At 38.4% G+C, this 17,325-nt stretch overlaps 1 protein-coding gene and 1 long non-coding RNA gene across 7 annotated transcripts in view; one reads left to right on the plus strand and one right to left on the minus strand.

Annotated features, from left to right (window-relative positions):
• The window catches only part of DMTF1 (cyclin D binding myb like transcription factor 1), a 44,175-nt gene extending 27,107 nt beyond the window's left edge, over positions 1 to 17,068 (minus strand). The window contains exons 1-6 of one of the 6 annotated variants that reach the window (XM_032643889.1): positions 16,931 to 17,051; positions 14,968 to 15,107; positions 7,059 to 7,181; positions 6,654 to 6,722; positions 5,545 to 5,661; positions 4,467 to 4,589 (exon numbers count right to left, since the gene is read on the minus strand). In XM_032643889.1, coding sequence (XP_032499780.1) covers positions 4,467 to 4,589; positions 5,545 to 5,653 — 232 coding nt within the window. In that variant the 5' untranslated portion in view covers positions 5,654 to 5,661; positions 6,654 to 6,722; positions 7,059 to 7,181; positions 14,968 to 15,107; positions 16,931 to 17,051. Of the gene's footprint in view, positions 1 to 4,466; positions 4,590 to 5,544; positions 5,662 to 6,653; positions 6,723 to 7,058; positions 7,182 to 14,967; positions 15,108 to 16,930 lie in introns of all 6 variants that reach the window. The other 5 variants (XR_004351541.1, XR_004351542.1, XM_032643887.1 and 2 more) reach the window with 5 other exon arrangements.
• An 81-nt stretch (positions 17,069 to 17,149) lies between these two features.
• The window catches only part of LOC116759710, an 82,444-nt gene continuing 82,268 nt past the window's right edge, over positions 17,150 to 17,325 (plus strand). Inside the window, exon 1 of the long non-coding RNA XR_004351535.1 lies at positions 17,150 to 17,268. This is a non-coding gene — a long non-coding RNA (uncharacterized LOC116759710). The remainder of the gene's footprint in view (positions 17,269 to 17,325) is intronic.

Raw genomic sequence — 17,325 nt, forward strand, 5'->3', positions numbered from 1 at the left:
CTTAGACTAGAGTGAAGGCAAGTGAGGGTGATAAGTAGTTCAAATTATGCATACATGTTGATGGTAGAGCCAACAGGATGTGCGGATAAATCAAATATGAAAGTGAAAAGTCAACGATGGAACTAAAGTTTTTTATCTGAGCTACTGGAAGAATGTACCTGCCATTAATGAGATGGGGAAGACTGTAGAAGAAGCAAGTTTAAAAATGTAGGATGTTTCAGGAGCTCAGATTTAAACATATTCGTTTGAGATAGCCACTAAACCTCTAGCGTCAAGAGAAGTCCGGACTGGAATAAATCTGGGAGTCATTACCAGAGACAGGACTTAAAACCATGAATTCTAGGGAGTGAGTAAAAATGGAAAACAGAAGCAATCTAAGAACTGAGTCCTGGGGCACTCCACATTTAGAGGTTGCGGAGATGTGGACAAGTCAGCGTAAGAGACTAAGAAGGAATGGACAGAGAGAAAACTAGAGAAATGTCTTCCCTGGAAGCCAAGTGATAAAATGTTTCAGGGAGAAGGGAGTGATAAAATTGTTGAAAATTGTCGGCAGATCAAGTAAGACTAAGACTAAAAAAATCACCATTGGATTTAGCAACAAGAAAGTCTCTGGAAACAGCTAAAAAGAAAAGAAGAAGAAAAAGAAAGTGTCTGGAGACATGGGGAGAACAGTTCTGGTGTAGTGATAGAGGTGAAAGACTGACTGGAGTGGGCTTACAGAACAAGGGAAGAAGAAACGGAGGCAATTCTTCCAAGGAACTCTGATCTAAAGAGAAGCAGAGAAATTGGATGGGAGCCCAAAGTGGGCTAACAGGACATTCTGAAGAAGAAATTATAGTATGTTTATAAATGTTGATGGGAATAATCCAATAGAGAATGAAAAACTGATGATTCAGAGGAGAAAGGAAAGAATTACAACTATGTCCTTGAGTAGACAAAAGGGGTGGGATCTAGTACACTGAAGTGTTGGCCTTAGCTGGGTGAAAAGACAGAATATATGGACATAGATACAAGTCAGTGTGTATCTATGGTAGTGGAAACTTACAGAAATTATTTTCTGGCCACTTAAATTTTCTAGGTAGGAAGCAAGGCTATCAGTTGGGAGTGAAAAAGGTAGTAGAAGTACTGGAGATTTCAGAATGTATTAAACAGTCATCTTAGAGTGGGAGAAAGAACACTAGATAAGTATGGTATGACTAGCAGGCAACATTAAGAGCCCATTTCAAATTAATGATCATAAATTTAAAGTGAGACTGGTCAGCTTACTTGTGCTGTTTTTCTCCAATCTCTTTCAGTTAGCTGTACCAGTATAGACATAAATAGGCAGACAAATTGAACCAGGGTTGTGGTTTCATCAAAGAATGATGAAGTGAGGGGAGGAAAAAAGGACCTGAGGGTAAATGCAAGACAATGATTATAATGATTAACCATGAAAACTGAAGCTAGGTAAGGAGGAAACAAGGATACAAGTGAAGGAATAATTTAAAAGTGGTAAGGTCAGTGGGTCCCAGTGGGGCAAAGGATCGCAAAAGTATGAGAGGAAGTAATCTGGAAGATACGAATTAGTGATAGGAAAACAAAATCTGAAGTAATTACAAATAGACTCCAGTTAATATGCAATAGCAAAAGCGGTATGGGAATGACAAATGAGGCCTTGTGAAGAACAAAAGGAATCGGAGGCTTAGTAACTCCAACAATCCTCTAAACGAATAATCACCAAGAGTTTTAACAATGAATAGGTAATGGAATAAATGTGTGTAGATGATTGCAAAAGGAAGTGGTAAGTTATCTACACTGATTAACATGAGGGTTAAGAGAACTTTTAAGGCTCAGATAACTTTTTATCAGTTTTATAAAGCATGTAAAGAAAACCTGAATATTAAAGTTAAATCAATAAAACTAATATTCATCTCCATGAAGTCCAGCATAAATTACTCGTGCATTTAATCAGTCCCAGATGATGGTGATGGATATAGGACTTCATGCTTTAGTGTGACTTTTTTTTTTTTTTTGGCGGTACGCGGGCCTCTCACTGTTGTGGCCTCTCCCGTTACAGAGCACAGGCTCTGGACACGCAGGCTCAGCGGCCATGGCTCACGGGCCAGCCGCTCTGCGGCATGTGGGATCTTCTGGGACCGGAGCACGAACCCGTGTCCCCTGCATCAGTAGGCAGACTCTCAACCACTGCGTCATCAGGAAAGCCCTGTGTGACTTTTTTAAAATGTAGAAACTTTCCTAAGTTGATTTTATCAACATACTTTTTACAAATCCAGGGGACTTCAAGCCACTCTTCATAAATTCAGTCTTATTGTAAATTAGGCTCCAGAATGTCCTCTTTGGTGATGCTATGACCCAACATCAAATAGCTCATGTGCTTTAATGTCAACACACCATAAAATAGAACAAAATATCGTGTAGTTCAAACCTACAATAATGTTCAAGGCACTCTAACCAAATCAATTAACCAGTCAAAATTTACATCAAAATAATCACTCAAAAATTCTGGCTTAATTAAATATTTTTATTTTATTTTATAACCTGTGGACGTACTGTTCAGCATGGTGACTACAGTTAATAATACTGTACTGTATATTTGAAAGTTGTTACGACAGTAGATCTTAAAAGTTCTTATCACAGGAAAAAAAACTGTATTGACAACTGTGTGGTGAAGGATGTTACTAGACTTAGTGTGCTGAACATTTTGCAATATATACATATACATAATGATTTGGTATACATATACCAATCATTATGTACACTTGAAACTAATGCAATGTTAATGTCAGTTATATCTGAATTAAAAAAATTCTAGCTTAGGGCTTCCCGGGTGGCGCAGTGGTTGGGAGTCTGCCTGCCGATGCAGGGGACGCGGGTTCGTGACCCGGTCCGGGGGGATCCCGCGTGCCGCGGAGCGGCTGGGCCCGTGAGCCATGGCCGCTGGGCCTGTGCGTCCGGAGCCTGTGCTCTGCAGCGGGAGAGGCCACAACAGTGAGAGGCCTGCGTAACGCAAAAAAAAAAAAAAAAAAAAAATTCTAGCTTAGAAAATGTCTATATAGGATTGTATTTGTACAGATAGGCTAATCATGTTGTAAAATTGAGTCATAACATAATAATAGTCAAATTAGGAGAGAGTTTAAAAAATCATATGAATTATCATTAGGAGAGATCATTTAATTAGAAATATATTATGCTTGTATATTCCACAAGTGGAAGCAGTATTAGCAATATTAACATTAACACCATTTCTCAACAAAGTCTCATAGTAAACTTATATAATATGGTTTATTTTCTGCTCAATTCAATAAGCAATTAACTCCAAATACAGAGTACATATTTGCTTATGAAGACATGATTTTCCACAATGAAAACCTAGTCTTAGTTTTCTTCCACTAGATGACGATGTGATCTTGCTTGATGCTGACTGCAAAATAAAAGTTCGTGGATATACCAAGACCCTCCTTTGTGCAGAGAGTGCCCCCAACAGCCCTGTGCCCCAACCCCATCGCCAAGGACTAAGATATCTACTCCAGCTTTGGAGGGCCACCACAGTTCAACAAGATTCCATATTCTTTGCTAAACAAACCAGAAATATAATTTAACGTTACAGTTGGTGGGTTGTAGTCTTTCACCAACAGTATTCCACCCAAAATACTACAACTTCTTAAAATCCAGTCTACTCTAAATGATCTTGGAATATAAATAAACATTTTAAGAACTCTCTTTGTTTTGCAATTTTTTTTTCTGGCCGCACTGTGCGGCATGCGGTATCTTAGCTTCCCTGACCAGGGATCGAACCCGTGCCCCCTGCAGTGGAAACACAGAGTCTTAACCGCGGGGTCGCCAGGGAAGTCCCTTAAGAACTTTCTTAATGAGAATAAACTTATTAGGCTTCGGTCTAACTTCCATTTAGCCATATACCACATGAAAAGAACATAATCTACAAGAACCGGAATGCCTGGGTATGACCTTAGACAAGTTATTACACCTCTCTATACCTTAGTTTTGTCATTTATAACATAGGGAACACTCTCTAGAGAGTGCTTTCTCAATGAGGGTGAATATGCTTCTTGGGAGAAGGTGAAAAGATCTTATTCTCTTTATTAAGAAAGCAAGGACATATATATATATATATATATATGGTACATTAAAAACAACAACAGTATATTTGTGGTATTACAATTTCATGGGGGAGAGTATGATGATGAAAAAAATGTCTAAAAATGCTCTCAGGAGTGGGGGGCAATTAAAAAAAAAGGTTGAGAGATTAAACTAGGCAATATATGTAAAAGTATTCAGAGCCATGCCTGGCACATAAATAAGCACTCATTAACTGCTGGTTAAAAGGAGGTTTTTTGCACTAAGAGGAGAAAAATAATGGGTCCAAGTCTACCTTGAAATGCCAATTTAACCTCTTGGAATGTAAATTTTGATTCAGAAGGAAACTATGTTAATACTCAGTGACTTACGTGGAAGTGCAACAACTGATATGCAAGGAGTGGAATCATCAATACTTTGATCATCCTCAGAAGACAGACAAAGCCTTTTATGTGGAGGTTCAATACTATCTTCTGAGTCTATTTCATCAGCTTCTAATGAAACAAAACAAAAACAAAAATCTCAAAATCTTCAAACCAACAGGAGAAAACAAAATCTTCAACAATGACTGTAAAATAATCTTCTTACTGATTTGCTATGTCAACTAAAGCCAGTCGTGCAAGTGAGACTCACTGTCCTCTCTACGCCTACTACAGCACCTCAGCTCTTATTCTTATGACAAGGAACTATGAACAAAGGGGCCACTTTTTTTTTTTTTTTTTGGGGGGGCCACTTTTTAAAACATCACACTTTTGTGCTGTTGACTACCTGGCTTACCAAATATTTCACATGTAAAGACAAGGGTCGGTTATTTAATTCACTCACAACATTCACTGAATGCCTACCATTACCTAAGTTTGAGAAAGAGAACAATAAGAGATACCCTGACTGTTAAGGAGCTCATAGTACAGTGTAGGAGATGAGTAAACTGACAATTTCAAAATGGTGTAATAAGAACTATGAAGGTGGAATGAAAAGGCTGTTATATGAGCACACAGGCATTTAACTTAGACTGGAGGTGAGGGGAGGTTTCTAGAAAAGGTGTCTTAAACTTCAAAAAGAAACAGAAGCCGGGGGAAATGATTATTAACTGGCAGTAGGAGTAATACATGCAGTCATACTGAGGTCCGAGAAGCTTAAAGTATATTAGGAATATAAAAATAGCTGTGAACTGCTGGAATACCGCTACATGAAATGTGGCAGGAAATGAGGCTGCAAGGAAAGCTGAGATGATGCAAGGCCTATGTGCCAAGTTAAAGAACCTGAACTATATTCTTAAAAACCATGGGAAGCTTATTAAAAAAAAACAAACAAAAAACTTCCTATACTGTGAGTGAATTAAAAAAAACTTCCAAAAAGTTTGTTCATTTGGGTTTTTCCATAACATCTTACAGAAAAACTCGAACTTTTTGGCCAACCCAATACAATTATGTCAGCAGGTTCTCCTACCATTCTGAGGGCAGTGAAGAATGAGGTTCCCGTCTGCGTCCCGAGTCAAAGTCACAGAGTTCACAGTTTCTACTGTTACTGTGTCAGAATCCTCTTCAACTGTGCTCATACTCAAATCTGTATAAGAACAGGTTTCAGATTAGGGTTTAAAAAATTATTTCCAAGTATGAACATGAAGTAGCCCACAGAACCCTGCCCGCCCCCCCCCCAATTTGTATCTGCCTGTAGTATTCTTTATGTGAAACTGCAATGATGCTTCAGGTTTCAAAACATTTTTTCAAAAGTATAGGGGCTTCCCTGGTGGCGCAGTGGTTGAGAGTCCGCCTGCCTATGCAGGGGACACGGGTTCGTGCCCCGGTCCGGGAAGATCCCGCATGCCGTGGAGCGGCTGGGCCTGTGAGCCATGGCCGCTGAACCTGCGCATCCGGAGCCTGTGCTCCACAACGCGAGAGGTCACAACAGTGAGGCCCGCGTACCGCAAAAAAAAAAAAAAAAAAAGCTTATACCAATTATTTAGAATTAGCTGTAATAATCTGCAAGAATCTAAATGCGATGATTAATTAAAAACCTACAGCATTTACTTTTTTAAGAGTTGTTTTTATCACATCCAATGAAAGACAACCTGTTCCAAGTTGTATGTCATATGAGCAAAAACTCACACCACTTTTTAGTTATTTTTTATTGGCAGCTTTGTGATATATTCAAATAGGTGTTTAACTTCTGATTCTTTACCAGAAGACCCATCACAACTTTTCTCTTAATCTAAGAATTACTTCTCTAAAACACTATTTGCAAGTATTTAAGCTCTATTATTATCTGAAAAACAGGAACACTAAATAATCCTTCCTGCTGTTTTTTTCATATTGAACAAGTACATATATCTGTCACTGACCAAACTGTTTTCCTAACAGATATGGATCTAGGTCTTATTTTGAAATAGAGAACTGGATTTTGCTTAAAGTGCCTTTACCTGTTATTTTACACATATATTATTTCCCTTTTGTTCAGACAGACTGAATAAGTAGCACTTTGAATACAGTATCTCATGGCTGACAGGGGGAAATGCCCTGAATTGCAATCAATGGCCTGATTGAAGTCTTTGGGCTTACCTTGTAATGTTCAATGAAGTTCTTGCCTCAACACTCAATTTTGGTCTTGTCCACATACTTTTTTACCAACTAAATAATACAGAGGATATAAGCCTTGATGTGTATTAATCATTCAATATTTATTTGGTTGCTATATACAAGATATTAGTCTGTACATATATTTGCTATTTACACAAATGCATTTTCCCTTAGCAGAAAAACTTAAGAACTATTAACATTTACATGGTGAAGATCTACTGATTCACTCAAGTTCTACTGTACAAATTACTGTTTTAAAAGGACATCATTCATTTTACAATGGTAAAGATGCCATTCCCCAATTAAAGATAAGCGGAGGTCATGATTTAGTTATGACTAAAATTTGCAAATCATGAGGTAAGGTCCCTGGAACAAAGGAATGCTTACCTAGAAAACAGATGGATCAGCTATAGCCCTTCCCACAGAATCGAGTTGCCTTCCCTTTGCCACCAGCATCACTTTCATGTTATCCAGATTGTTTCTCCTCCATGTTCCTACCTCTGCAACGCTCTGAAAAAGTAACAGCATTATACAATGAGGCTTACTGAGAACAAACAACTGTGTGCTAGCAGTATGCTGATGACAATCTAGCCTCAAGCCTCTGTGATGTCTCAACTAGAAGAGGAAGGACAAAACCAGAATTCTTCCATAAGTAGACCTTTTGGAAATCAGCCTCTGAAAGAATTCTCCAATGAAGGGCAGAAATGATGGGATCCTATGCCTACTAAGTCAGTTTATAGGCAGTTTCTCAGCCCAAGTTGCCCCTCATCAGGCAGTCAAACTTTCTCGGAAAAAACAGGTTGAATTACACCAGTGGTTCTATGAACTGTAGATCTGGGTACATGTAACATGACCTAGGGTGTATACCAACCAACAATACCACAAATATTACCAGTAACTACATTTTTCTTTATAACAATTAACATCTCTCTTTAAATGTAGTACCATATTTCATCTTAAAGCATTAGAAACTACATAATATCTGTTAACAGCTCTGCCCAGGGATCTGTGAGAAAAAAGGAATCCTAAACAATCAGGCCGGAAAACATAAATTACAAGAAAGCTTTTGAATGTATTGTGAAACTTACAAAATCTGAAATGATTTGATTTTTTAAAAAAATTTATTTATTTAATTTATTTATTTTTGGCTGCATTGGGTCTTCGTTGCTGTGCTTGGGCTTTCTCTAGTTGTGGCAAGCGGGGGCTACTCTTGGTTGTGGTGCACAGGCTTCTTATCGTGGTGGCTTCTCTTGTTGCAGAGCACAGGCTCTAGGCACATGGGCTTCAGTAGTTGTGGCACTCGGGTTCAGTAATTGTGGCTCATGGGCTCTAGAGCACAGGCTCAGCAGTTGTGGCACACGGGCTTAGTTGCTCCGCGGCATGTGGGATCTTCCCGGACCAGGGCTCGAACCTGTGTCCCCTGCATTGGCAAGCGGATTCTTAACCACTGTGCCACCAGGGAAGTCCCCATGATTTGATTTTTAAAGATTTCTTTCAATAAACTTCTCATCTTCATCCCAAAGGATCAACCGAAAATTAAAAAGCACAGCAAGATTTAAGGTTCAAGGGGATGTTTCAGCAAAAACCAATGATTAAAATTCTCATTTTTGCAGTATTCTAATTAGAACTCCTCTCTAGGATGGGTATCTTTGAGAACTGCTATATATAAATAAGTCTGTAGTGCAAAAGGTACAGATCCTGCTAGAGAAACATCCAGTCAGTTAACAGATTTCATGTAGTTCTCACTTCAGAATCCATTAAGACGTTTAAAACTGGTTTGTAAAGTAATACCTACTGTAGAAGATGGAGAAATTAAATGTTAAAAAAAGAAAAAAGAAGTTAGAACCACCCATAAACTTACCAAAATCATACTTCACTCTTGTTGATGTGTGTGTGTTTGTGTATGAGGCTATACTGTAGAAGCAATTTTATATACTGCATTTTAGAGTTCATTCACATTGAAAAATGTGAAGGAAACCAAGCTAGGTATTTAACTGAAGTTTTCTGTATCGTTTAAAACTTCCACTGCATAAAAAACATGACATTATCCAACAAACAGCCTATAACTGGACATTTACATTCTTCCCAATTTTTCATTTCTGTAAAACACTGAAACATTCATACACTATTTCTTTAAACAATATTAATTGCTGAAAATTATTAGATCAAAGAATACAACAAAATAAACTTTTAAATCATGCTGCAGTCTATTTCCCAGAAAGGATGTACAAATTTATATTCCAACCACTGAGGTGTAAACTCCACTCCTGGTAGTAAATAAAAATACCTTGCCACTAGTATTTTTATTTAAAAAGAAACAACAAAGCAAAAAAATAACAAACCCAGCACAACTCCTCATGTGATAGGTACAAAATGGTTACTGGTTTAGTAATTTAATGACTGTCATCTTAGGACCCAAATTAATCTAAAACTTCGGGAAAAAGAGAAAATAAAGGTGGATTTGAGAAGATATGGTAAGATACAAGGAAAGGTATCTTAAGGTAAGATACAAGGTAAGTACAAGGAAAAAGGAGTCTGAAATAGCTAGATGAGAGTATTTCATTCTTGATAACCTGTACTGGGGTTAGAGGTAGATCCCATGCAGTGTACTAGCTTTAAATCAGGACTCTAGGTTCATTTTAAAAAGTCTGATAATTCATATTAGAGATGAGTAAATGCTTCTACACTGCTTTGCAAATTAACTAGCATATCTGTTCAATCAACAAATATATATCACATGTGCAATGTGCCAGGAACTCTCTAGGCACTGGGATATAGTGGCTACTTTTTTTTAACCCCCAAAGATAAGCTCTTGACTTACCTTCCTGGGGTTCTTCCCCTCTTGTACTTACAGCTACACAGTCTGGATTTAGTAGTATTTAAGAAACTCACCTAATTTTATTTTTAATTTACTTTTTAAGGTAACACATTTACATGGTTCAAAATTCAAAAGGTAAATGTGAAGTCTACTTTCCACTCTAGTTCCCTAGACCCCCTGCCTGGTGGTAAACAATGCTGTCAGCTTCTCATGCCTCCTTCCAGTTATTTTACTCATATATGTCAATATATTCCTCCCCGCTACATACACTTTTTATAGAATAGCATCATACTACAAATAGGGAAGCTTACCTTAACGGCTACTTTATATTTCTTCATCAGCAAGTACTGTAAGCCAGCCAACAGATTAACAGCAAAGTCCCCAAGGTGGGACCTGATTTGGCCTGGCAGGAGGGGATTAAAAAAGAAAGCCACTATGGCAGAGGCTTCCGAGCAAGGAGAGTAGCTGAATTTAAGGCTGGAGAAAAAGACAGGGGCACATCTCACAAGGGCTTATAAATCCTTGGACTGTTTTAAATTGGGAAATATAATTTACATTTTGAAAAGATCATTCAGACTGCAATATGGAGAATGGATAAGGGAGTAAGTCATGAAACAAGCAGCTGTCCAAGAGATGATAGTCATTTGGAATAGGTGGCAGAAATCCAAGAAAGGAGCTTGGACAGAGGATTTATTTTGGAGGTAGTGTTGACAGGATTTGCTGAAAGTAGATTAAGAGATGAGGAGCTATTTCAAGATGATTTGGCTTGAATAATTGAGTTTTGGCTTGAATAATTGAGTTTGGGGGCACTAGAAGATATTTATTCAATATTTTTATTACTGTTAATATTAACAAGTTAAGATATACGGCACCCAAATGAAGATGCCAAGTTGCCAGTTGGAAGCTGGAATTCAACAGGCAGGGATTAGACCTGTAAATCTGAGTTAGTGGCATGCAAATTGTTTTTAAAGATAAGATCACCTACAGAAGTTAGAGAAGACAGCCTAGAGTTCTGAAGCAGAAGTCAAGCAATGCACAAACAAGGAAAGGAGACTGAGAAGGACCAGCCAGGGATACAGGAGGAAAACTAAGAGATGTTACTTAAAAGGCTTGAGAGTGTTTTTCAAGGAGCATTAAGTAGTTGACTGTTAAATACTGCTGACAGGATAAGATGGAGAAGTGACTACTTGATTTGGCAATAAGTAGAACACTGCTGACCCACTGGAATACAGAGAATTGGAAGTACAGAAGGTAATACAAAACAGGTCTTGTACAAGGTTTAGCTCTCAAAGAAAGCAGAGTGAGAAGATCTACGGTAGAGTCAAGACAGCTGTTATTTATAGGAAGAGTACATCTGTATTTTAATATGACTATTAGAGTAACTGAAAAATGTTGGTAAATAAATCAACTTACGATAGTAAGGTACAAAGTTGAGTAATTTAGGGCCTTGTACTGTAATTCATTATACGTGAAACTATGCTTAACTTCAAAACCCGTTCCCCATTTGGTTTAATAGGGAAATATATCAGGAAGATCTCCAATTCTAACATCAAAATTTTGGTTCCCTTTGGGGCAAATAAATATACATCATCAGCCTATTTTTTTAATAAACATTTTTTAAAAAAGACAATCTACATATTTATTTATTTAGGCCACACCTCGAGGCATGTGGGATCTTAGTTCGGCTCCTGCACTGCAAGCGCAGAATCTAACGACTTCCCTGGTGGACCACCACGGAAGTCCACCATCAGCCTATTTAGATCTTCCTTTCTTTCTCTCAAATGGGTTATACCATATGCACTACTTTTTTTTAACCAACTAGAAGTGAGAACATGAAAGGAAAAAATTTTAACAGCCATTTTAATTGGTGAAATGGCATTCTGGCACGTTTCCATCATTTGGTGGATATCTTAATGCCTTAGTAAAATCAAGAAAAGAATACCTGAAATGTGGTACAGAACAGTTATTATACTCACATTTAAATGAGAAATGTATTTGTTTACATTTATAGCTCTCAATGAACAAGATGACCCTACTCAATGTAGAACCAAAAAACCTACTACTCTTGGATCTGTTAGTTAACACAGACTTTAAAGACATGAATCCTTTATTCTACTCCATTCCAGTATTGATGTAAAGTTTTTATTCATTAGATTATGTTAAACTGGTATTTCCATCAATTGAGTCTACATAACTGTCCTGGTTTATCAGGCAACTAAGTGTCATAATCTTCTAAAAACTAGATCAAACCAAGAAAAGTGGCATTTCCTCCTGGTTTTGGGACTAGTTTCTGTAGATAAATGTTTACTGGTTCCCAAGCACAGGACTAGTACAAATGGCGAAGGGTAGATTCTATTATTAGAGATCATGAGAAGCACAGAGCTAACACTTGCTGACCCTTGATGCTTGAAGATGTGATTCTTCATTGCAAGATGGGATGAGACTACATGGTGTGAAAAACATTCAGTACTATAAAATAGTTTTATAAGGGGAAATCAAGCAAGCTACAGAACGTAAAGTACCAGAATTTTACTGGATGAGGCAAAGACTGAGAAACACTAGCTGACGCAAAGTTTTTGGCATAATTCAATAAGGCAGTAAGGACACATTTAGTTTTCAGATGTCTTTTTTCCTGCCCCAATATAATAAGAAAATTACTCATTTTCCTTGTTTTTTGGTGATAATCTTCCAAACCTTTCAGCCATATATCAACATACCATTTTTAATTGTTTTTACGATACTGTGATCATACTGTCACATCTTTTATAACTTTTTTTTTTGCACTTAACTTTATGGGGAGCATTTTCCGATATTACTAGTTATTCTTCCATAGCAATTTAAATGGGTACATGGTACCTAAACTTATCTAACGATTAACCTACTACTGAACATTTTTGTTTTCAAGGTCTTGCTATTATAGACTCCATATTGGCCACTACCATACCTTAGGTGGTACATAACTAACGCCTTAGGAAATGCTTGTAAGGGGATTTGCTTAGTAACATACAATAAAAAATCTGAAAGATATGTTTTGAAATTATTTTTTTTTGAAAGAATGAAAACTCTGCTAAATAGAAAGTCTTAGTGAAGACTTTCACTAAGAAGAGAATAGGTAACAAATTCCTGGACTTCCCTGGTGGTGCAGTGGTTGAGAATCGCCTGCCAATGTAGGGGACACGGGTTCAATTCCTGGTCTGGGAAGATCCCACATGCCACGGAGCAACTAAGCCCGCGTGCCTAGAGCCCGTACTCTGCAACAACAGAAGCCACCGCAGTGAGAAGCCCGCGCTTGCCACAACTAGAGAAAGCCCGCGTGCAGCAACGAAGACCCAACGCAGCCAAAAATAAATAAGTATATTTTTTTAAGTAAAAATAACTTAATAAAAAGAAAAAAAAATCCTATATCCTGAACATGGGGACATAGAGGGATATCAGGAAACAGACAAAGCCACAGACATCTTAAATATTGATTTTATTAAATATAGGAATGAGGTCACTTCACAGTTGAGGTTGAATGCTTTAGACTATGGTCCCAGGGGATTTGTTCTTCTGTATACTTTGTGGGAAAGTTTGAGAAAGAGAACTATAAATGAACATACAAGCATACTGAATTAAGGTACCTAACTAATGTTCATTATGGCTTCGTTTTAAGATAATATGACTATATACCATAAAACATCAATAAAGATATTAACAGGGTTTATTATAATACGCTTTAATTGTTTAAGATGTTGATTTCAATTACCAACTACTGAAAACAATGACACTATTAGAGTAAAAAAATTACTTGGTAGTATCATTCATTTCAAGGTACAGCATTTCATACCTGGTTTGGCAATACAACCATATTGCTTATTAAAAACCAAAAATGTTGTCTTTTACCCGGTGCATGATTTAAGAGCTATACAATGTGTATTTGGCTACATTTTAAGATTTCAGCCATTGAAAACTGAACCCTTTAAGCAAGGCATCATCAGAAGCTCTTTAAAGGTAATACATTATCACTATAGTTCTGATATACACTGAAGCCAATTTTTAAACCACACTTCTGCAACAGATACTAAAATACACATAGACAGTAAATAAACCTAAAGAGCATTTTTTTGCTGCCTAACACCTGATGGTCAAAAAGATTAGTTTTGACAACCGGTTACTTGGAAGAAGGGCTTGACAACACAGTGCACACAACTAAAATAACAGCTAAAAAAATGGCATAAGGTTAACACACACACACACACACACACACCCGCCAAACAAAAAGACAATTAAATTGTTCATAAAGAGCTCTCCAGTGTGCTTTTTCATGACAACTTCTTTCTGGTATTCATTGGTGGAATGGGATCTTTCTATAAACGTGAAAAAGGAGACATGATAGACAGGTTTCTTCTTTTATTTAAGTTTATCATTTACCTTTACGGAATCAAAACAAAAACAAAGCCTACTTGTGATTTCTATTACAAGCATCCTCTTCACAAAAGGAAAAAAAGTGAAGGAGAGAAATAATATGAAAGAAAATACCACATACATTTGATAACTCTATTTTATATTTAATGCCCTTGGCAATAGGTTTATCACTTTCTCAGGTCACTGCGTAGCATTTAAGGACAGAAAAGGCTTTGGAGCTGAATTTGCAAAGCATTTAGAAGCATACCAATTCCTAAGGAATCTTCTTATATGAGGGGGAAAAAAAAGGTGCTAAAAATGATGGTGGTAAGAGAAAACGATTAAAAAAGAAAACTCCATTTTGATGAGGCAGGTTAAATAGTGTTAAATAGCCTCTACATATGATATTAAAAAACTGGAACTCTTCCTAATCTTTTCAAAGTTTTGATGTCTTTACAACAAAACACAGTTCCCAGCCCCCCTCAATATTTTAACATCTATGTGCTAGGCTGTATATTCCTAGGGACACTTGTTTCACATTATCTTACTCATCCTCACAAGTGTTAACTTAAGTCAGTGTTCTCAATGGAGCATGAAAACAACAACTGTTTAAAATAATGAGATGTTATTTTCAGGACATACAAGCTTATTACAACATTAATAAAAATTAGAATCTGTAGTTGTTGGAGAGATAAATAAGTGAGCAGAAAGATAAATATTATGTGGGAGAAGTAAGGACTAGTTTTGTTTTTATTTCAATATTAACTAGTAACATCTAGCTAACCTTACAAATACACTTATCTCTCCCGCTGCCTTGGGGTGAAATGAGGTAACTTTTCTAGATCTTAAAAAAGCCCGTAAAAAGAAGAGAACTTGGGAAAAAGAAAGAAAAAAAAAAAAAACTAAAGAGGACAACTACCTTCTTTCGGGGTATAATTCTCTACCAATAACCATTTCCTGTGACTGCTTCCCCTCAAAATACTTCTAAAACCTGAACACCCAGAGAAAAATGTTTATATAGTATATATTTATGCATGGAACTGCTCAAAGTGTGGACTTAAAGTTCTATATAAGTATGCAATGCCCAGTACTTACTGATTAACTGTTGATGAAGACAGGGCAATAGCATTTTGGCTCCACCATCTAGCTCAACTGCAATCAATTAAAGAGATTCACGGAGAATATGCAGGTTCTAGATCAGTCCCAAAAAGCATATTTTGGGGTGAGCCTATCAACTAAAATAGTAAAAAAAAAAAAAAAAAATTAGCTTTTTTGGTGGCACATTAAGTACTTACTTAGTATATGGGAGTTAAAATAAGATTATCATAAAACATGAAATATTTTTTCTTCATAACTAACACGTAATTTTTTCCCCAGAAATGATCAGGCTAGTTTTTGTCCCTTGTGAATGAAGGGAAAAAAACTTTATTCTCACACCAAATTTTAGTCAAACAGATTGACAATTTTTGTAACGGTAAGGAACATAAACTTAATTTCTCCCTGAACCTTAACTAAGTCTCTAAATCTTAACCTAATAAATGTATCTTACCACCACTACAGCATAACAGTAAAAAGGTAAGTTTTTGGTGTATTATCAGCACGGTCTTTAAACGTTTAAATGCTGGTAAATTATTCAAATTACTAAATAAATAAATAGAAAAAAATGCAGTGACACACAAGTTATTTGAAACACAAGTTTAAGAGCAGCTCAAAGAAAAAAAATCTGAAGTAATGGAAAAATATGAAAATCCTTCCCTGAAAAATAGTTTTTCTGTCTGTAAAACTTTCAACACAATGCAAGAAAGTCTTACTTGAACTGGAGCTTAAAAGCTATAAATGGTTGTCTTCGGGAAATGAAAATAAAGGTAAAATCGATAAAAAATAAAATACTTCCAAACGGTATTACTGTAAGTTTAAAATACTGAACATTAGGAAGTAATCCTACAGAATACGCTTTTTGTCAAATGTCCCAACAAGCAGCCTCACCTACGGTCAGAAAGAAGGTGCACAACGATAAATCAAGTTACGAGAAAATAACCATTGAATGTGAATTTCCAAATTCAATCAGGGAAAGGGAGCCCTGACTTTTACATTTCACAGATTAATCACCTCTCCTTACCTACACCGAATTATTTTTATTCTAAAAACACATGCTGTACCATTCAACTGCATAGAATTGGCCACTTCTACCCTCAAACCTATGCCGCAGATTCCCTAAAGATTCTCAAAGTCTATTTTAAAGGACGAAGAAAATTAAAAAATTTTAGAACTTCCTCGGAGCTCGTCAAACTACAACAATCCCTATGTTGCAGGCTCATTTTCCTGTTCTCTGCCGGGTTAGGTCTGTCTCCCCGCACTTCAGCTCCTATCTTTCCCTTTTAAAAGAGACTCAGGCTGACAGTGATGGTTCGGCCAGCAACCCCGATCCCTTCCGCTTAGGCCATGAACAGCTGAGCGAGAGTGAACCCCAAAAGGTGGGAGAAGAGTCGAAGAGGCGAAAAGGTAAGAGGAAAAAATAGGGGGTGCGGTGGGGTGGCGCGAGACAAGCCCCAACTCTCTCGATCCCATCCAAGCTCACCTCTCCTTCACTGTACCAAATAAAAACGAAAAGGTAACAAAAACGTAAAAAAGAAACCCTACGAAAAAGCAAGAAAGGCTTCCTTACTCTCGGGGTTCCCGGGCCCGAATCTCTCGCCAATCTCCCGGCCCACCCCACCCCACCCCCAGGGGTCCCGGCGCCATTTAGCTCCTCCGAAGCCGCCGCCATTTTCCGCCCCCGCCGGATAGCTAGCTGTGCCTCGGCGGCTGATCGCTACCCTGCTCTGCAGCCCACGCCACCGCCACAGGCCCGGCCCCGAGAGGGAGGCCCTGGCGTGAGCGTGCGGGGACTGCAGCTTCAGCGTCACGAAGGCCCAGCTCCCACCCCGCCCGCGGTGCCCGAGCGCCGGCAGCTGGCGCCGGCCGGCGAGAGCAGGCGGGCAGCAAGGGGGCCGGACAGGCTCCACTGGGCGGAGCGGCCCTAGCGGCGCCTGGGACCTGAAGCTTCCATCGCACTTACTTCCTGTTTTGGGTCCGGGCACTTTGGAAGAACCAGGATGGAGGCTCCAAAAAATACCAGGATGGAGGAAGCAGCCACGGGCAAGAGTGGCTGCAGCTGGAGTGAGCGAGCGCGACAAGCCACCGGAAACGGAGCTACGGCCGCGCCCCGCCCCCAGCCCCCGCGCGCTCCCCCGCCCGGCCTCCTCTCCCTGGGGGCGGCCCCGCGCGCTGGCCGCGGCGTCACTTCCGGCCAAGTCGGAGCGCGAAAAAAGGTCCTTGGTTATTTGAGCTTCGAGAGCCGTCTGCGTGGGAGTTTTTCGTTGTCTGCTCTTTTCTCCTCCTCCTACAAGGAAATAGGTACTGACTGATGCCATGAAGGAGGACCTTATTGCTTTGGCGCAACTGTGGTTTTCC

Source organism: Phocoena sinus, chromosome 9 (genome assembly GCF_008692025.1).
Source record: "Phocoena sinus isolate mPhoSin1 chromosome 9, mPhoSin1.pri, whole genome shotgun sequence".
Classification (NCBI taxonomy): Eukaryota; Metazoa; Chordata; class Mammalia; order Artiodactyla; family Phocoenidae; genus Phocoena; species Phocoena sinus.